This window comes from Leucoraja erinacea, unplaced genomic scaffold (genome assembly GCF_028641065.1).
Source record: "Leucoraja erinacea ecotype New England unplaced genomic scaffold, Leri_hhj_1 Leri_93S, whole genome shotgun sequence".
Taxonomy (NCBI): domain Eukaryota; kingdom Metazoa; phylum Chordata; class Chondrichthyes; order Rajiformes; family Rajidae; genus Leucoraja; species Leucoraja erinaceus.
Window position 1 is genome coordinate 300,651 of NW_026576883.1, and position 21,634 is coordinate 322,284.

Consider the following 21,634-nt stretch of genomic DNA (forward strand, 5'->3'; position numbering starts at 1 on the left):
TTAATAACTCAGGTTCAACACCATTCATCATCAGTATTAGATCTGAAATGGAAGGTCTGTTTCACCTTGCAGATGCTGTCTGACCAGCTGAGCATTTGGGGCAATTTCTTCTTTTATCCCACATTTTAAAGCCTCGACATTTTAGCCATGCATTAGGTTTGGGCCGCAGGTGTGGTAACAGGTCACAAAAGTCACTTATTAAATCAGATTCCCGCTGTTTCTGCAATTGTCAAAGTTAATTCTCAAAGTTACAGCTGGTCTTTGGTGACGCGGTTAACACGTTGAAATGAACGGATCGACAGACAGTTCTGATTTCAGTTGGTTTATTTCAATCTTCCCACATTTACATTCTTCTTGGTTTTATTTCCACGCTCACTGGGATTTTACGACGCGGAATTTGGGGATTAAATGGGAGCCGTTCAGTGCCGACCTGTTGTCCACCGGGTTTCTGCCCCACAGCACTGTGCCCCGCTCCTGACGCCGGTCCTGGGACCCGACCATTTTACACACCCAGAGCGGAACCGGAGCAGATTCTCAGCCAATTTCCGTCCCAAGTCCCAAAGAACGGATAAAGTTTCTCCGTGAATTTATTCCCAGTGAAGGTGTGGACATGGGACTTGGTGTCCGCGTCGTAAAATGAAACTGTCCCGGACTCGTAACTGAGATAAACTCCCACCCTCCCGGGGATGGGACGGGCGGGGAGACGGGATGTTGGGGAGGTGAGTGCATCAAACTCGCCTTGCCGCCGCCAGATCCTCCAGACACCAGTCTCGGGGGTCAGTGTGACCCCTCTCTTCCTCTCCACAGACTCTGCGGCGACTCCCAAACTCCAGCCCCGACTCCCCGCCACCTCCACCTCCCAGTAATGTCTCCCCGATGTGAATCCCTCCGATCCCAGCACACACACCGCGACTGTAAACCTCTTCCCGGTGTCAGGGAGACTCCTCCGGGTCTCGGCCCATCTCACCTTCTTCCGATCCTCAGACACCTCGAGCCGCGGATGCGCTGATTCCATATCCATGGTGACGGAGACTGGGGATGAGAAGAAGAGAATCAGAGAGTCCCCGGGGGTCGGGGGGGAGACTCGGGCAGCGCAGCCCCGGGACCGGGGGAGAAGCCGCTCAGCATCATGGGGGAGGGTGGACAGGAAGGACAAGTGTGGAGAGTGAGGAGAATTGCAAGATTGCGGTGGGGATGGAGAAATGAAGCGGGCTAAATAGATATGGAGGCAGAACGGAGCAAGAGGATATTGAGGTGAGTGGTAATTTGCGGTTGTTAAAGAGGAGGTAGAGGTGTGGGGTGGAGCCGCCATGATCATAGTGAAGGGGCCAGATGACCTGCCCCTGTTTCTTTGAGAGGAGGGTGAGAGAGAGGGAGGGGTGGCTTGGACCATGGAAGGAAGCAGAGGTTGAATGATCGGGCGTTAGACAGAATGGGTGGAGACTTGTGGTTGTATGGTCGCCGAAAGAGAGGGGATTCACGGGTGGATTTGATGGGTATCTACAACCAAAAACACACTGATCTCATTGTGAACCAATGTATGATCTTCACTGAGGAACTTGACAATGTTGCGCATGTAAGGCTGGTCCAGAAAGGCAGGTGGGATCCAAGGCGAGCTGGTGAAATGGATCCCAAATTGGTTTGGTAGTTGGAGGTAGAAGGTAGCGGTAGAAAGATGATTTTTCTGCTTGGAGGTCTGTGACTGGTGGAGTGCAGCAGAGATCGGTGCTGCAACCTTTGCTGTTTATGTTATATGTTCATGGCTTGGATGTGAAAGTAGGAGGTGTGATTAGTAAATTTGTGCAGGATGGAAAAATTGTGGATAGCAGGGATGGCTGTCAAAGTCTGCTGCAGGATATCGGGAAACTTACAAAATTCTTAAGGGGTTGGACAGGCTAGATGAAGGAAGATTGTTCCCGATGTTGGGGAAGTCCAGGACAAGGGGTCACAGCTTAAGGATAATGGGGAAATCCTTTAAAACCGAGATGAGGAGAACTTTTTTCACACAGAGAGTGGTGAATCTCTGGAACTCTCTGCCACAGAGGTAGTTGAGGCCAGTTCATTGGCTATATTTAAGAGGGAGTTAGATGTGGCCCTTGTGGCCAAGGGGATCAGAGGGTATGGAGAGAAGGCAGGTACGGGATACTGAGTTGGATGATCAGCCATGATCATATTAAATGGCGGTGCAGGCTCGAAGGGCCGAATGGCCTACTCCTGCACCTTATTCTATGTTCTATGTTCTATGTAGATTATCAAAATCGTATACGCATGCAGGGATATCAGATCAAGAGAGTGCAGGTTTATCTTTAGAGCAAGGAATTTTAAAGTGGTTCTGAGTTGTAAGTTTTCTTTACATTGAGAGTGGGTGATATCTGGAACATGCTACAGAGAGATGGTGGAGTGAGATATAATCACTATATTTGAGACACTTAAATAGGTGAGGTGCAGAATAGCAATGTAAATGGGCAAATCGATTAGTATAGCTGGGAAATAGGTGGACATGGACGTGATGGGCCGAAGGGCCTGATTCTGTAATGTACAACCATGGTTCTCAGCACCAAGAGCACTGAAAAACTGAGTCTCCACAGCCACCGGTGCAGGGAATTCCAAAGGTTCCCCAGTCTCTGCGTGCAGTAATGTCTCCTTATCCCTGTCCTACAAGGTGCAGCCCACATTCTGAGAAGGTGCCCGTTCTCCAGACCCCACAGACTGTGGAAACATCCTCCCTGCATCCAGCCCACTGAGCCCTGTAAGAACTTTGTTTCACTGAGATCTCCTCCAATACACCCGAACTCTCGAGTACCCAGACCTAGTCTACTCAATCTCACCCCGCACAACAAAATCATTGTCCCAGGAACAAGTATTGTTATTCTTTGCTTCAATTCCTCTGTGTCAAGTCTGTCAATTTATCGGTACACAGAAGCATAGGAACACAAGAAAACAGGAGCAGGTTTAGGATCCGCTCCTCAGGCTTGCCTCTCCATTCAATGTGATCATGGCTGATATAAACTGGCACCAATTCCTCTTTTGTGTGAGTTCCCCATAATCTAAAATATTCGATCAATCAAATATTTATTTGTAGCCAAGTTGCACATATCCAATAACTCAGCGTTTCACCACCACCTTGGGCACAACATTCCAGATATTCACTGCCCTCTGAGAGATGCAACTTCCACACATCGCATGAGAGGCCGCTCTGGAAGGTTGGATCTCATGGAATCCGGGGTGAACTAGCCGATGGAATACAACATTTACCTGAAGGTCGCAGACAGAGGATGTTGGTAGAGGGTTGTTTTTCAGACTGGAGACAGAGTCCACTGTTGTTCCTTATTTATATACACGATTGGGTGTGTATGTAGGTTGCACGGTTAGTCAGTTTGCAGATGAAACTAAAATTGGTGACATTGTGGAGAGTGAAGAAGGTTATCTGAGAGTAAATAGGATCCCTGTGAACTGGGCCAATGGGCTCAGGAACGGCAGGTGGGATTTATTCATGTGAAGGTGAGGTGATGCACTTTGCTGAGACAAACCAGGGCAGGACATACACAGTAAACGGGGAACTTTATAGAACTGAGAGATCTCGGGCTGCAGGTACACAGTGCCATGGAAGATGCAGCAGGGACAGGCAGGGTGGTGAAGAATGTGTTTGTTGCTCATATTTTCAAAGGTCAGAATAAGAAATATAGTTTGACACAATAAGTTTGTAAGCAAATTGGAGAGGGAGCAAAAGGATTTAAAATAATTTCATCAGGTCTGAAGGGCTGGGTTATAAGGAGACGTTGGACAGGCAGGGTCATTCGTCTTTGGAGTCCATCAGCTTTTACAGATGTATATAAGATTTATATAATGTGCACAGATAAGGTGAGTAGCCGGAGTATTTTACCCAAGGCAGGTGAGTCTAAACATCTGATTCTGTGATGCTTCCCGGCTGATGAGTTTAGTGGTTTAGCTCCGACCGCTGGCATGCTTGGGGCCTATATCAGCGAGCAGCCGCGGTCTCCAGTAAGAAAGTGTCCGATTCGGGTGCTCCAAGCCGCGGAGTGTGTTCCATCCGTCCTGACGTCAGAGCTTCGATCATCCCGACGAGAAGGCTTGTACATCGGGCCGTCCCTGGCGGCGACTGCGGAGGGTCAAGGCCCCAAACAGGGAAGAACAAAAGGAGGAAGACTGACTGAACTTTATTGCCTTCCACACTGGTGGATGTTTACGTTAAGTTCTATCGTTCGTTTTAATTGTGTTGTGTTCTTTTAATTGTACGGCTGCATGGTAACTCAAATATCACTGTGCCTTAATTGGTGCACGTGACAATAAATGTGAATCTGAGACACAAGAATAATGGATTTACCTCGCTTGAAGTCATCAGATACTTCTTTGAATGTCGTGTTGAACAAAACAGGGCAATTAAACTTTTCAATCTGCAAGGCTTCATCTACCACCGACAGTGGTTTGGCATCATCACAAACCCTGGAAACACAGTATTTTAACATCTGGTCATAAACTGAGCATTAGAAATGTTTTGAGTTGTTCCACAAAAACGTACCATGTTTCGGTCAAGACAATGTCTTACCTTCGCTTACAACCAGCTTCCTCCTGAAAGAAATAAAACACAAATCTCAATTGATTGAGATGGACAGTCCTCATCCCGACAGCGGGAATTTCACCAAATTTCTACAACCCTCTGATAATTCCCATTTCCCAACTCTTATCGCCACTGACATGCAGACAGAAAGTGGATATTGCCGCAAAGATGTAGAACGATGGGGGAAAGCACAAGGAATGTTCATGAGAATGACGCCATAACTGAGAGGATGGAACTTAATGAAAAGACTGGACAGGTCATGGGATTTCATCTGGAGAAGATGTCAGGAATGATGGGAGGGAATTTAATATTATCGGTGGATTTAAATGTGTGGGGATGAAATAATATCTCAAATCGAAGGGGAGACCAATAATCAAAGTTGAAATGTAACGTGGTCTTCAATATATACCGAAAGAAATAGTCATGAGAACATGGACCTCACTTGCATTGGAGGGACTGAAGCCAACAGCAGAGATAAATTTAAGTGCAAGCGGGATAAACACATTAGGGCTCCTGGAATTGGGGTATTGTTACCGGGTGTGGAGATTAGATGGGAGGGATGAACCAAATGGCCTGTCTATGATGTAGAATGGGATTCATTCAATGGTGAAACAAGATGGACAAAACAAAAAGAGCAAATTCCCCCAAGGTGACCACCCACTGCTGATGGGAACCAGATATAGATGATCAATCTGATGTGCACGCCACTTCTAGATTACATTGTTAAACCTCTCAGAGTCTCTTGGTTGGAGAATCCCAGATATTTACTGCCCTCTGTCCATTCATGGTCCTTGGGATCAGATATAGGATCACCCGTCGTTGTTCAAAACATTACAGAATACAAACACCTCTCTACATTCCGGCCAGGCATTCCAGAGATGCCATGGATTATATGGGAGGCCAATCAGTTTGCTGGAAAAGAGGGAACATTTACCTAATTCTCAATTACTGGTAAATGCAGCATTTATTTCGGAAATGTCACCCACCATTTTGTGACTGCACTTTCACTTTGACAAACTGTAGTGTAACCCCTCACCTTCAGAAACACCGCACTGTCTTTTTGACCCATGTGTTGCTGCAACTTAAAGAGGTCCTCCTGAATAGATTTTAAATTCTCTTGAATCTCTCCAAGATTTTTCCCCATTGAATTTAGAATCTTCTTCTCTTCCTCTCGGATATCTGCCAGTACGCGCTGTTCTTTCTCAGTGAGAATCTGGTGCAGTTGAGCAAACTGGGATGTGATCTTGGACTGAAGGTTGTGTGACTGTTCCTGTGAAATGAAAGGTGAAGATCACTACATAATGTCACTGATTGTGTTTCCTCACGACTTTGACCGTGACATTTGTCCTGTGCATTTTTCATTTGGCAATTCAATTCCAAATGTTTCTGAAATATCATGACGGTAATCTTATAACCCATCAATCCTCTACCCCCAATGCAATTCCCTGCTACCTATTCCTTTTCATGTGCCCTTTAATTCCAATTCATCCGCCCACTTTCCGAGGGGTAATTTACAGTCGCCGATTGACCATTGAACCAGCATGAATGAAAATGACTAAAATTGCTGGAGTAACTCAGTGGGTGAGACAGCATCTATGGAAAGGAGAAGTAGGCGACCCTTCAGGTCAAGACCCATTGCTCCATGGATGCTGCCTCACCAGTTGAGTTTCTCCAGCATTTTCTGTCTGCTTTCGATTTTACCAATATCTGCAGTTCCTTCTTAAACATTGAAGCAGCGTGTATTGGGGTCGCGGAAGGAATCCGATGCGGTCACAGGGAGAAGGCATGAAGGTTATACTATCGTTACACGCACCACAGGGATCAAATCTACAAAAGATCAGGAAATCGAAACTGGAAAGTCTCACCAGTACTCCAGAAATATTCTGTTTCTGTTGCTGCTCCATTTGCTGGATGTCTGATTCCTTTGTTGTGAGAGATTCGAAGGAAGATTTCACCTGATCCTGGGATTGTGTTTGAAAATCAGAGAATAAAAGTGTTAGACAATTAAAATGTAATTAAACAATTATGCGATCAACATCGATTTGCTTTACCTTGTAGAATTCTGCAGCTTCTGCTATCAGCGTGAAGTTGTGAGCTTTGTGTTCCTGCCCGGCTGCACAAATCACACAGATCAGCTTCTTGTCAGTTTCACAAAACAGCTTCAGTTCTTCCTGATGTTCCTCGCACTGAAGTTTTCTTGCCTTCTCTGTCCGAATGAGGCTCAGTGTTCGAGCTTTCTCAGACAGTCTCGCCAAGGCCCGATTCACCCTGAGGGTGCGGTCTGTAAATTCCTCTCTACATTCCGGGCAGGAGTTTCTCCCCTCCCTGTCCCAACTCTGTGTGATGCATGAGCGGCAGAAGTTGTGCCCACAATCCAGTGACACCGGATCGGTGAAGAAATCCAGGCAGATGGGACAAATTATCTCCGCGGTCCAACTCTCGACCTGGTCGTTCGAAGCCATTTTAACTCCTCCTCTTCCTGGTTCAAAAGAGGATTCCCTTTCCCTAAACTGCTGACCCCCTCCTGCAGTACAGCGCAAGATCCTATAGCAGAGGATCTTTGGTACCGCGTGTGTTCACTGCTCACGCTGCCGTCTCGGGGAATGAATGTAATTCGGCTGCAAGTGTTCAGTGTGAAGATGCAGAAACGTGGAACTGCAGATGCTGCTTCACAACAAAAAGGCACAAAGTGCTGGATTAACTCAGCGGGTCAAGTAGCACCTCTGAAGAACGTGGACAGGTGATGTTTCAGGTCTGGACCCTTCTTCAGACTGATTGTAGGGGCGGTGGGTGGGAGATGGAAGAACGATGGAGGAAGGTTGGCAGGACAAAGCCTGGCTGGTAATAGGTTGACACAGTTGAGGGGGAGCGGGAGGAGTTGAAAGGCAGACGGTTTAGTTGTACAAAGAGCAGAGATGAAACACAGAACGTGTGTGACTGGAATAGCATCCTTCTCCTCATCAGAACTGCCCCCTCCTTTAAGTCACGCCTCAAAACCTATTTCTACTCCCTCGCGTTTTTGAGCTCCTCTGTGTGGGCGCTGTAAACAGATTTATGCATGTATTGTTAGGCCACTGTATGTATCAAATTAGTACCTGCACTGATGTGTAGCACTTTGGTCAACGTGAGTTGTTTTTAAATGTGCTATACAAATACATTTATTATTATTATTATTATTATTAAAAATGATCGAGGACTTGCAAATTGTGTCCTGATCTTCAAACACTCTTCTCCTCAGACGGCCAAAGGTTGTGCAGGTGCACTGAAGCCGCTGGTGAATTTCACCATCAATGTCTGCCTTCCTCTGGGAAGAGGAGCGCCGGCCACAGGACCCGAGGGTCACCATCGTTACGACCGTTTTAAAGGAAGGAGACAAATCCACCCGCGGAAACTATGGAGGGTTCTTCTCCCGCTCTCGACCGCAGGGAGGGGTCAGTTACACATTAAACTGTCCTGAATATAGATGAAAGCGGAGAGTAGCGCTTGGGACAATATAAGGCAGGATAAAGAGCTGGGAAAAACTGCAGAGTAGATTCACGAAGATGGTGCCAGGATTTGAGGGCCAGAGCGAAAGGGAGAGGTTGGGCAGGGAAGGATTTATTAATTGTAGCGCCGGAGGCTGAAGTGCATGGACACTAATCACCCTCCACCCCCCCTTGATATTATATTACTATTATTCATTGGCTCCTTTTACCCCATCCCCACCCTATCTCGAGGGGCAAAGAGAGGGGGGCTAGAATGAGAAAGTCAGAGAGGGGGGGAGGGAGATTGGGGGAGAGAGGCGGGAGGCAGATGAGGGGAGAGAGTGGGGGTGGAGGGAGGGGGAGATGGGATGGAGAAGGACAGGGAGGAAGAGGTGAGAGGGGGATGGGGGAGAGGGGGGGGGAGGGGGAAGGGGAGGTGAGGTGAGGGGGAAGGAGAGCAGGGAGGGGGAGGGGCGGATAGAGGAGGGAGGATGAGGGGACAGTGGGGGTGGAGGGAGGGAGGGGATGGATGGGGGGGAGATGGGAGGGACAGGGGGAGGAGGAAAGAAGAGGGATGGGAGAGAGAGGGAAAGGGGGTGATGGGGAGAGGGGGAGGGGGAAGGAGGGAGAGGAGGGGGGAGGGGGGAAGGGAAGGTGAGGGGGGAGGATGGCGAGGGGGAGGAGAACAGGGAGGGGGAGGGGGCGGGGAGGGACGAGAGGGAATGGGGAGAGAGTGGAAAGGGGGAGATGGGGAGGGAAGGGAATGGGAAGGAGAGGGGGAAGGAGAGGGGGAGAGAGCAGGGAGGGGGAGGGGCGGATAGAGGAGGGAGGATGAGGGGACAGTGCGGGTTGGAGGGAGGGAAGGAGGGAGAGAGGGGAAGAGATGGGGGAGAGAGACACGAAACCTCACCTTCCTTTCTCCAGAGATGCTGCCTGACCCGCTGTTTTTTTTAAATCTATCTTCGGTATAAACCAGTATCTGCAGCGCCAAGCCGGGCAAAATGACTCGGCATTTAGGATTTGAAAAGAAAAGAAGCGACCATTGCGCGGGAGCGCGAGCGTTGACAGTTGGTCTGGCGCAGGAGCGCGAGCGTCGACAGTTGGTCTGGCGCAGGAGCGCGAGCGTTGACAGTTGGTCTGGCCCAGGAGCGCGATCGTCGACAGTTGGTCGGGCCGGGGGCGGGAGCGTTGACAGTTGGTCTGGCGCAGGAGCGCGATCGTCTACAGTTGGTCGGGCCGGGGGCGGGAGCGTTGACAGTTGGTCTGGCGCAGGAGCGCGAGCGTCCACCGTGTGGTCTCGGGCCGGGAGCGCGAGCGTTGACAGTGTGGTCTCGGGCCGGGAGCGCGATCCACAGTGTGGTCTCGGGCCGCCCAGGAGTGATGGTCGACTGTTGAGGTAGGTGAATGAGCGAGGGTCAACAGCTGGACGACAGTCGTGTTGGGTGGGGGGCGGTTGACGGGCATTGAACAATTGATTGAGTGTACGGGCGGGAAAGGTCGGCAACAGTTCGATTTACAGGTTGATGGGCGCTGAGCGAAAGAGCGTCGACGGCGGGGGGAGACGGGATGTTTAACGGGCTGGAGAGTTGGGTCGGCGGGAGGTTAACGGGCGACGACAAGTGGCGCCGGAGCGAGCACCATGCGGCTGCCCGCGCTGCTGGGTGGGGGGGGGGGGGGGGGGGGGGCTCGCGCGCTGTCACCGCCCATCCCCCCATCGCCGGCCCCGGGCGCTGCCCCTTCCCGCCAAGTCCGGCGGCCGTTGAGAACGGAGGAGGATCATTGGCGTCTCCCTACCCTCGTTACAAGAACTGTTCCAGAGCCGCTGTCTGGAAAAAAAACACGGAGAATAGCTGAGGACATAGAAACATAGAAAACAGGGTGCAGGAGTAGAGGACATTCGGCCCTTCGAGCCTGCACCGCCATTCAATATGATCATGGCTGATCATCCAACTCAGTATCCCGTACCTGCCTTCTCTCCATACCCCCTGATCCCTTTAGCCACATCTAACTCCCTCTTAAATGTAGCCAATGAACTGTCCTCAACTACCTTCTCTGGCAGAGAATTTGGGGGGGGGGGGAGAGAGAGAGAGGGGGGGGGAGGAGGAGAGGGGGGGAATGCAGGGGGGAGGAGAAAAGAAGCCATTGCGCGGGGGAGCGCGCGTCCACAGTGTGGTCTGGGAGGGGGGGGAGCGCGATCGTCGACAGTTTGGTCGGGCCGGGGGCGGGAGCGCGCGTTGACAGTTGTGGTCTGGCGCAGGAGCGCGATCGTCGACAGTTGGTCTGGCCCAGGAGCGCGAGCGTTGACAGTTGGTCTGGCCCAGGAGCGCGATCGTCGACAGTTGGTCGGGCCGGGGGCGGGAGCGTTGACAGTTGGTCTGGCGCAGGAGCGCGATCGTCGACAGTTGGTCGGGCCGGGGGCGGGAGCGTTGACAGTTGGTCTGGCGCAGGAGCGCGAGCGTTGACAGTTGGTCTGGCGCAGGAGCGCGAGCGTTGACAGTTGGTCTGGCCGGAGCGCGAGCGTTGACAGTGTGGTCTCGGGCCGGGAGCGCGATCCACAGTGTGGTCTCGGGCCGCCCAAGAGTGATGGTCGACTGTTGAGGTAGGTGAATGAGCGAGGGTCAACAGCTGGACGACAGTCGTGTTGGGTGGGGGGCGGTTGACGGGCATTGAACAATTGATTGAGTGTACGGGCGGGAAAGGTCGGCAACAGTTCGATTTACAGGTTGATGGGCGCTGAGCGAAAGAGCGTCGACGGCGGGGGGAGACGGGATGTTTAACGGGCTGGACAGTTGGGTCGGCGGGAGGTTAACGGGCGACGACAAGTGGCGCCGGAGCGAGCACCATGCGGCTGCCCGCGCTACTGGGGGGGGGGGGGGGGGGGGGCGCGCGCTGTCACCGCCCATCCCCCCACCGCCGGCCCCGGGCGCTGCCCCTTCCCGCCAAGTCCGGCGGCCGTTGAGAACGGAGGAGGATCATTGGCGTCTCCCTACCCTCGGTACAAGAACTGTTCCAGAGCCGCTGGCTGGAAAAAAACACTGAGAATAGCTGAGGACATAGAAACATAGAAAACAGGAGCAGGAGTAGAGGACATTCGGCCCTTCGAGCCAGCACCGCCATTCAATATGATCATGGCTGATCATCCAACTCAGTATCACGTACCAGCCCTTCTCTCCATACCCCCTGAGGAGGAGAGGGGGGAGGAGGAGGGGGGGGGGGGAGGAGGGGGGGGGGAGGAGGAGAGGGGGGGGGGAGGAGGAGGAGAGGGGGGAGGAGGAGGGGGAGGAGGAGGAGAGGAGGGGGAGGAGGAGGAGGAGGAGGGGGGGGGGGGGGGGGGAGGAGGGGGAGAGGGGGGGGGGGGAGGAGGAGGAGGGGAGGGGTGAAGGGAGAGAGGGGGAAATGGGGTTAGGGGTGAGGGAGAGGGAGTGAGAGGGGAGAGAGAGAGAGAGAGAGAGAGAGGAGAGAGAGGAGAGAGAGAGGGGGGGGGGGGGGGGGGGGGGGGGGGGGAGAGATGGTTTTATTTCCGCACTCTCTGAGGTTTGACGACGTGAAATTTGGGGATTAAATGCGAGCCATGCAGCACCGACCCGTTGTCCACTGGGTTTCTGCCCCACAGCTCCTGAGCCCCGCTCCTGTGTTAAGGTTCACTTCTTAAAACAGACAATTCACAATGGGTGAGATAAACCAACACAAGCTTTACTGATCAACAGCTGGCGAGAGTGTCAGGGATACAGAGTCAATGAAACAGACACTTGACTCCCTGAGCCACCACTCTAATGAATGAAGTCATACAAGATATTTTATTGTGTTTTGGAAATGCAGTCACATGTTTGTACAGGGTTGCAGAAATGACATTTAACACACATCAATCACTCTGTACACATTCAAAGTATATTTGTCACTAATACAATACACTTGTCATACTATCCTTAAATCAATCACAAAACTTCTAAACACCAGGAACTTAGTAAATTGCCCAACGTTTGTAATCCCGTCTTAAACAATGTAAGCATCATGTAAGCAGAAACTCCCGAGTCCTCAGGAAACATATTCTCTCCCACTATTGTTAATGGTCTTTTGCTTGCGCATTACAGGTATGCTTGGTATGCAGGCTTCCTGATTACCACAACTCTTCTAGTATAGTATAGAATTGCAAACTTAAGTTTATTCAGAACCCAAAAAGTCAACATAATCTTGTACTGTAAAATATTTTATTAAGTAAATGATCAGGATATTCTCACCTAATGCCGATCCCGAGACCCGACCCGTTTACACACCCGGAGCAGAACCGGAGCACATTCTCAGCCAGTTTCCATCACAAGGCCATAAGAAAGGATAAAGCTTCTCCGTGAATTTATTCTCAGTGAAGGTGTGGAGATGGGACTTGGTGTCCACGTCATAAAATGAAACTGTCCCGGACTCGTAACTGAGATAAATTCCCACCCTCCCGGGGATGGAACGGGCGGGGAGACGGGATGGAGGGGAGGTGAGTGCATCAATCCCGTCACCCCACAGCCCGAGGCTCCAGACTCCAGTCTCTGGGGTCAGTGTGACCAGACTCTTCCTCTCCACAGACTCTGCGGCGAGTCCCAGCCTCCAGCCCCGACTCCCCGCCACCTCCACCTCCCAGTAATGTCTCCCCGATGTGAATCCCTCTGATCCCAGCACACACAGACTGCCTGTAAACCTCTTCGCAGTATCAGGGAGACTCCTCCGGATCCGGATCCATCTCACCCTCTTCCGATCCTCGGACACCTCAAGCCACGGATGCGCTGTTTCCACATCCAGGGTGACGGAGACTGAGGGGAGAAGCAGAGAATCAGAGTCCCGAGAGTCAGGGGGAAGACTTGGGCAGCGCGGGCCCCGGGGGGGGGGGGGGGGGGGGGGGGGGGGGGGGAAGCCGCTCAGCCTCAGGCACAGGCGGGCGGACAACTGAAACCTTGCCTAGAGTTTTTATCCAGGGATGGAGAGGGGAATTTTGTGAGGTGAGGGAGGTTGGATGGGGAGGAAGAGTGCGGTGAGTGAGGAGGATTGCGAGATTGCTTGGGGATGGAGAAATGAAGCGGGCTATTCAGATATAGAAGGTAGACATAAATGCTGGAGAAACTCAGTGGGTGCGGCAGCATCTATGGAACAAACGTAATAGGCAGGAGCTTCGGCCCGAAACGTTGCCTATTTCCTTCGCTCCATAGATGCTGCCGCATCCGCTGAGTTTCTCCAGCATTTTTGGCTACCTTCGATTTTCCAGCATCTGCAGTTCCTTCTTGAACTATTCAGATATGGAGGGAGATCGGAGCAAGAGCATATTGAGGTGAGTGGCAATTTGAGGTTGTTAAAGAGGAGGTAGAGGTGTGGGGAGGAACCACCATGATCATAGTGACTGGGGGAGACATGAGGGGACAGATGACCTGCCCCTGTTTCTTTCAATGGAGGGTGAGAGAGAGGGAGAGGGGTGGTTTGGACCATGGAAGGAAGCAGAGGTTGAATGATCGGGTGTTGGACAGAATGGGTGGATACTTGTGGTTGTGGCATCGCTGAAAGTGGGGATTCACGGATGGATTTGATGGGTGTGTACAACCAAGAACACATTGATCTCATTGTGAACCAATATATGAACTTCACTGAGGGACTTGACAATGTTGCGCATGTAAGGCTGGTCCAGAAAGTGAAAGCAGTTGGGATCCAAGGCGAGCTGGTGAAATGGATCCAAAATTGGCTTGGTGGTTGGAGGTAGAAGGTAGCGGTAGAAGGTAGAAGGTAGCGGTAGAAGGTAGAAGGTAGCGGTAGAAGGTATGTGGAAATCATTTCAGTGGGGCAGGACAGTTGTTTTTATGGATTTTGGGGAGAAGTTAAAGCTGGGCTGTGTGAGGCTGTAAAATGATAAGGTGTCAGGTGTATGTCTTAAAGATGTCAGAAACAAGAATAATGGAAAAGCTTGAATTACCTTGCTTGAATGTCGTGTTCAAGAAAACAGGGCAATGAAACTTTTCAATCTGCAAGGCATCATCTACCACCGACAGTAGTTTGGCTTCATCACAAACCCTGGAAAGATTTAACAGCTGGTTATAAACTAAGCAGTAGAAATGTTTTGAGTTGTTCCACAAAAACTTACAATGTTTCCATCAAGACAATGTCCTACTTTCGCTTGCGACCAGCTTCCTCCTGAAAGAAATAAAACACAAATCTCAATTGATTGAGATGGACCGTCCTCATCCCGACAGCGGGGATTTCATCAAATTTCTGTAACCTTCTAATAAATCCCATTTCACAACTCTTATTGCCGCTGTCATGCAGACAGAAAGCGGATATTGCCGCAGAGATGTAGAACGATGGGGGAAAGCACAAGGAATGTTCATGAGAATGACGCCATAACTGAGGATGGAACTTAATGAAACGACTGGGCAGGTTGTGGGATTTCACCTGGAGAAGATGTCAGGAATGATGAGAGGGAATTTAAGTTTATCGGCAGATTTAAATGGGTGGGGATGAAATAATATCTCAAATCGAAAGGGAGACTAATAATCAAAGCTGAAATGTAACGTGGTCTTCAATAAATACCAAAAGGATGCAGTCATGGACCTCACTTGCATTGGAGGGACTGAAGCCAACAGCAGAAATAAATTTAAGTGCAAGCGGGATAAACACATTAGGGCTCCTGGAATTTGGGGTATTGTTACCGGGTGTGGAGAGTAGATGGGAGGGATGATGAGTGGAACAGAAATCTTGACTGGATAGGATGGGCCAAATGGCCGGTCTATGATGTAGAATGGGATGTCATTCTATGGTGAAACAAGATGGACAAAACAAACAGAGCGAATTCCCCCAAGGTGACCACCCACTGCTGATGGCAACCGGATATAGATGATCAATCTGATGTGTGCGCCATGTTCTAGATTTCAATGTTAATCCCCACAATATGGTCATGGCTGATCTAGCCCAGGACTGAACTCCTCCTCTTTGCCCCATTCCTTTCGATGTCAATTCCCCGAATGTTCAAAATGTATCTTCCTCTGGTTTAAATACGTCTAACAGGTTAAACCTCTCAGAGTCTACTGGTTGGAGAATCCCAGAGATTTACTGCCCTCTGTCCATTCCTGGTCCTTGGGACCTGTCGTTGTTCAAAACGCTACAGAACACAAACACCTCTCTACATTCCGGCCAGGCATTCCTGAGATCCCATAGATTATACGGGACAATTAGTTTGGGGACAATAACAGCTGGAACAAAGGGAACATTATGCAGTTTTCAGTTACTGGTAAATACAGTATTTATTTCTGAAATGTCACCCACCATTTTGTGACTGCACTTTCACTTCACCAAACTGTAGTGTAACCCCTCACCTTCAGAAACACCACACTGTCGTTTTGATCCATCTGTTGCTGCAACTTTAAGAGTTCCTCCTGAATAGATTTTTAAATTCTCTTGAATCTCTCCCAGATTTTTCTCCATTGAATTTAAGATCTTCTTCTCTTCCTCTCTGATATCTGCCAGTGTGCGCTGCTCTTTCTCAGTTAGAATCTGGTGCAGTTCAGCAAACTGGGATGTGATCTTGGACTGAAGGTTGAGTGACTGTTCCTGGAAAATGAAAGGTGAAGATCAATATATAATGTCACTGGTTGTGTTTCTTCACAACTTTGACAGATTAAATCAAAAAAAAAAATATTCACATACAGAGTTGTGTGTCTGTGAAATTCTCTGCCTCAGGTGGAGGTCGATTTTCTGGACACTTTCAAGGGAGAGCTAGACAGGGCTTTTAAAGATAGCGGAGTCAGGGGATATGGGGAGAAGGCAGGAACGGGGTACTGATTGTGGATAATCAATCATGATCACATTGAATGGTGGCGCTGGCTCGAAGGGTCGAATTGCCTACTCCTGCACCTATTGTCTAATGGTCGTGACATTTGTCCTGTGCATTTTTAATTCGTTTTGGCAATTCAATTCTTTGCCCAAATGCTTCTGAAATATTGTGATGGTAATCTTATAACCTATCAATCCTCAACCCCAATGCAATAACCTGCTGCCTATTCCTTTTCATGTGCCCATTAATTCCATTCATCCGCCCACCACCCACCTTCCCAGGGATAATTTACAGTCACCGATTGACTATTGAACCAGCGTGTATTGGGGTCGTGGAAGGATTGCGACGCACTCACAGGGAGAAGGTTGCCTTTTTATTACATGCATCGCAGGGATCAAATCTACAAAAGATCAGGACATCGAAACTGGAAAACCTCACCAGAACTCCTGAAATCTTCCTTTTCTGTTGCTGCTCCATTTGCTGGATCCCCAATTCCTTTTTTGTGAGAGACTGGAAGGAAGCTTTCACCTGATCCTGGGATTATGTTTGAAAATCAGAGACTAAAAATGTTAGACAATAAAAAAAGGAATTAAACAATGCTGCAGCAATCAACATCGATTTGCTTCACCAAAGGACAAATTACATTTTTTGTCACATACACCAATTGGTGCAGTGAATTTGAGTTACCATACAGCCCACAAATAAGATAAACACAACACTATAGAATTTAACATAAAACATCCCCCACAACGGAATCAACGTTTAGTCCCCTTCCTCATGTTCACCCGTGGTCGGGGCCTACCTTGTAGAATTCTGCAGCTTCTGCTATCAGCGTGAAGCTGTGAGCCTTGTGTTCCCGCCCAGCTGCACACATCACACAGACCAGCTTCTTGTCAGTTTCACAAAACAGCTTCAGTTCTTCCTGATGTTCCTCGCACTGAAGCTTACTTGCCTTTTCTGTCCGAATCAGGCTCAGTGTTCGAGCTCTCTCAGACAGACTCGCCAAGGGCCGGTTCACCCTGAGGGTGCGGTCTGTAAACTCCTCTCTACATTCCGGGCAGGAGTTTCTCCCCTCCCTGTCCCAACTCTGTGTGACACAGGAGCGGCAGAAGTTGTGCCCGCACTCCAATATAACCGGATCGGTGAAGAAATCCAGGCAGATGGGACAAATTATCTCAGCGGTCCAATTCCCGACCTGGTCGTTCGAAGCCATTTAAACTCCTCCTCTTCCTGGTTTAAAACGCACTCCCTTTCGCTGCACCGCAGAGCCTTCTTTCGCTCAAAGATCCTATAGCGGAGCTCCTCTCGCATCTTTGTGCTGAACTGCAGGAGAGGCGGCGTTCAACCCGTCAATCACATCCCTGACCAGAAAGCCGATGTAATTTGAAAGCAGCTTCGGGTAAATTTCATTCCCTTAAACGAAATACATCCGTGTTTCCTATCGTGAATTGTTCATTATATTAGGCTGCACAATAATATTCGTTCTATAGCAAACACTGTTATTTTATTTAACAGTCTCATGTGCAAACTTGAATTCAACTCAATGATTCAATGATACTCTATTGTCACATGTACCAAGGGACGGTGACATTCGTTGTTTTTGCATGTAATCCGGTAAAATACAGACCTCACCCAGGCAGTACAGAGAGAGTCACCACGTTTCTGGCGCCGACAAAGTTGCGAGAGGTTCAGTGAATTCTGCGTTATTTTCCTCTCTTGAATTATTTATTCCAATTTCATTCCCTGCTCCCATTTCCACATCCTCAGTAAGACCTATACTGTCCTCGTCCGATCAACATCAACACCAATTCATTCACTCTGGCACAGCGGACTCGGAATTATTCTAAGTTTCAGACATGCCAAATTTCCTCGGTCTTCTGAGGAAGTAAAGGCGTTTACATGTAAAGGAGGCCACATCGAGAGAACCGAGTGCCATAGACGAGGATAGAGGAGATGCAAGTGAATCTCTGCCTCCCATGAAAGGGCTGTTTGTGTTCCTGAATGGTGGTGAAGGTCGAGGTGTGGGGACAGAGTGGCGCCTCCCCTGGTGGGTTGTAGGGGAAAGCGCCTGGGGATGGGATGATGGGGTGAAAGATGAAGACCAGGGATCTCTACGCTTATTCTCTATGGAGGGGAGGGAGGTGAGATCTGATTTGCAGGTAGTGGTGGAGATACAAGTGAGGGCACCATCAATAGCAGTAGAGCTGAAACCCTGTTTCCTGAAGAAAGGACACCTCCGATGTCTTGAAGTAGAAGACCTCTCGCTGTTCCCTCTGTGATCCCGAACCACTCTGAAGAAAGGTCTCGACCTGAAACGTCACCCATCCCTTCTCTCCAGAGATGCTGCTGAGTTACTCCAGCTTTTTGTGTCTATCCTCGGTTTAAACCAGCATCTGCAGTTTCTTCCTACACACCTCATCGAGAGCACCGATGCGGCGGAGATGGATTGTCAAAGTGGTCTTTGGCGCACCACGTGACGTTGCTGCCATCTAGTGACCATAACCAAAATGTGCAAGTAGTTCTGCTTGCGATTAACAGAACATGGTTTGGTGTAGACAGGCCTTTCGGCCCACCGAAGACACACAAAGCTGAGTCAGACAGCATCTCTGGAGAAAAGGAATTTCGGGTCGAGACCCTTCTTCAGACTTATGTGAGGGTGGGGAGGGGTGAGAAGAAGAAAGGAAGAGGCGGAGGCAGTGGGAGAGCTGGGAAGGGGAGGGGAAGGAGAAGGAGAGAAAGCAAGGACTATATGAGTCAATGTTCATACCGCTGGAGTGTAAACTACCCAAGCGAAAATTGAGTTGCTGCTCCTCCAATTTACGGTGGGACTCGCTCTGGTCATGGAGGAGGCCCAGGACAGAAAGGTCGGATTCGGAATGGGAGGGGGAGTTGAAGTGCTGAGCCACCAGGAGATCAGGTTGGTTATTACGAACTGAGCGGAGGTGTTGGGAGAAACGATCACCAAGCCTACGCTTGGTCTCACCGATATAGAGCAGCTGACACCTAGAGCAGCGGATGCAATAGATGAGGTTGGAGGAGGTGCAAGTGAACCTCTGCTGCACCTGGAAAGACAGCTTGGGTCCTTGAATGGAGTCAAGGGGGGAGGTAAAGCGACAAGTGGAGCATTTCCTGTAGTTGCAAGGGAAAGTACCAGGGCAGGGTGTGGTGTGGTTTGGGTGGGAAGGGACGAATTGACCAGGGAGTTACGGAGGGAGCGGTCTCTGCGGAAAGCCGAAAGGGGAGATGGGAAGATGTGGCCAGTGGTGGGATCTTGTTGGAGGTGGCAAAAATGTCAGAGGATTATCTGTTGTATGTGATGGCTGGTAGGGTGGAAGGTGAAGGCAAGGGGGGACTCTGCACTTGTTATGTGTGGGGAGTGAGAGCAGAGTTACGGTGTATAGAAGAGACCCTGTTGAGAGCCTCATCTATAGTCGAAGAGGGGAACCCCCGTTCCCTAAAGAATGAGGACATATCCGAGGCCCTGGTTTGGAACACCTCATCCTGGGTGCAGATGCGGCGTAGACGGAGGAATTGGGAGTCCTACAGGAAGCATGGTGGGAAGAAGCCATGGGAGTCAGTGGGTTTATAGTAGATGTTGGTCAGTAGTCTGTTACCTGCGATGGAGATAGCGAGGTCCAGAAACTGTAGGGAGATGTCGGGAATGGTCCAGGTGAATTTGAGTGCCGGATGGAAGTTAGTAGTGAAATGGATGAAGTCAGTGAGTTCTGCATGAGTGCAGGAGGTAGCACCTGATGGCTGAAGGCAGCAATGAAATGAACTGATCTTCCTGACATGCATGAGGTGGAATAGTCGAGGCTCCCTCAATGCAGGAGTGAGGAATAAACATCTGGTAGAATTAAAAGGATAAAGAGGCATTTGTGGAAAACAAGAGTCAAGAGCCTAGACCCAGAATCATGACAAAATGATGCAGGATTGAAGATTCCAGCATCTGCAAACTTTTGTGTATCCATGAACTCAGGACTTCAACAAAACTAACAACAGAAAATGTTTTAATGTGCAGCAGAATTGACAGGGTCAGGGCAAATTCCGACCAAAGAAAGTGTTTCTGTTCAGTTCCGTTGACGAGATGAAATGAACGGATCGACAGCTCCGATTTCAGTTGGTGTTTATTTCACTTTTCCCACATTTACATTCCTCCTGGTTTTATTTCCGCACTCACTGGGGTTTTACGACGCGGAATTTGGGGATTAAATGGGAGCCGTTCAGCGCCGACCTGTTGTCCACCGGGTTTCTGCCCCTGAGCCCCGCTCCTGACACTGGTCCCGGGACCCGACCCTTTTACACACCCAGGAGCAGAACCGGAGCAGATTCTCAGCCACAGGTCTTCACCCAAAGGCTCGAAGAAAGGATAAAGTTTCTCCGTGAATTTATTCCCAGTGAAGGTGTGGAGATGGGACTTGGTGTCCACGTCGTAAAATGAAACAGTCCCAGACTCATAACTGAGATAAACTCCCACCTTCCTGGGGATGGGACGGGCGGGGAGACGGGATGGAGGGGAGGTGACTGCATCAAACTCGTCATCCAACCGCCCAATGCTCCAGACCCCAGTCTCCGGGGTCAGTGTGACCCGTCTCTTCCTCTCCACAGACTCTGCGGCGACTCCCAGACTCCACCACTCACTCCCCGCCACCTCCACCTCCCAGTAATGTCTCCCTGATGCGAATCCCTCCAATCCTAGCACACACGTACTGTCTGTAAACGTCTTCCCGGTGTCAGGAAGACTCCTCCGGGTCTCGGTCCGGGTACATCTCACCCTCTTCCGATCCTCAGACACCTCGAGCAGCGGACCCGCTGTTTCCACATCCAGGGTGACGGAGACTGGGGGGGGGGGGGGGGGAGAAGAGGCAGAGAATCAGAGAGTTCATGGGGGTTCGAGAGGAGACTCGGGCAACGCGGCCCAGGGACCGGGGGAGAAGCCGCTCGGCCTCAGGCACAGGCGGGCGGACAACTGAAACCTTGCCCGGGTTTTCACCCCAACCACATCGGATAGACAACAGACATCTTTACGGGAGTTTATAACTGGGCTGGAGAGGGGAAATTCTGTGGGTTATCGAGAAGTGCAGAAAACAAATGCGGAAAGTGAGGATGAACGAGAGATTGCGGATGGAGATGGAGAAATAAAGCGGATATTCAAATATCTTGCCAGTAGATGGTGAGGGAGAGGCAAATTGGAAGATGAGACGGAAGTGAGTGGTAATTAGAGGTGGTTAAAGAGGATGTAGAGATGTGGGGTGGAATTGCCGTGATCATACTGAACGGGAGTGGACTGGACGGGCTAGGCAATCTGCTCCTGTTTACTTGCTTTCTTTAGTGGAAGGTGGGTTTGATACGTCTGTACAACCAAGAACACTCCGACTCATTGTGAGGTAATATATGAACTTCACTGAGGGACTTGACAATGTTCCGCATGTAAGGATGGTGGGATCCAAGACAAGTTGGTAAAATTGAACCACAATTGGCTTGGTGGTTGGAGATAGAATGTAGAGGTAGAAGGATGATTTTTATGCCTGGAGGTCTGTGACTGGTGGAGTGCAGCAGAGATCGGTGCTGCAACCTTTGCTGTTTATTTTATGTTTTCATGGCTTGGATGTGAATGTAGGAGGTGTGACTACTGAGTTTATAGAAAATGGGTAATGTAGGAGGTATGACTACTGAGTTTGTAGAAAACGGGTAATGTTGTTAATAGCATGGAAGTCTGTCAAAGTCTGTAACAGGATATAGGCTAGATCATCGAAACCTTATTGTCATGCAGGGATATCAAAACTGGAGGACGCA

At 49.9% G+C, this 21,634-nt stretch overlaps 2 protein-coding genes across 2 annotated transcripts in view; both read right to left on the minus strand.

Annotated features, from left to right (window-relative positions):
• Positions 1-306: 306 nt before the first annotated feature.
• On the minus strand, positions 307-7,107 carry LOC129695093 (zinc-binding protein A33-like). The gene is made up of 6 exons (XM_055631843.1): positions 6,631-7,107; positions 6,445-6,540; positions 5,616-5,849; positions 4,568-4,590; positions 4,346-4,464; positions 307-1,032 (listed from the first exon to the last, which is right to left on the minus strand). The coding sequence occupies exons 1-6, from the start codon at positions 7,039-7,041 to the stop codon at positions 503-505; spliced, it is 1,413 nt and encodes a 470-aa protein (XP_055487818.1). The 5' UTR covers positions 7,042-7,107; the 3' UTR covers positions 307-502.
• A 5,044-nt stretch (positions 7,108-12,151) lies between these two features.
• Positions 12,152-21,634, minus strand: part of LOC129695105 (uncharacterized) — a 28,082-nt gene continuing 18,599 nt past the window's right edge. Inside the window, 8 exon segments of the mRNA XM_055631853.1 lie at positions 12,152-12,839; positions 13,985-14,082; positions 14,180-14,202; positions 15,381-15,452; positions 15,454-15,615; positions 16,277-16,372; positions 16,641-16,884; positions 19,990-20,677. Of these exon segments, the coding sequence (XP_055487828.1) occupies positions 12,310-12,839; positions 13,985-14,082; positions 14,180-14,202; positions 15,381-15,452; positions 15,454-15,615; positions 16,277-16,372; positions 16,641-16,884; positions 19,990-20,677 (1,913 nt within the window). The 3' untranslated portion in view covers positions 12,152-12,309.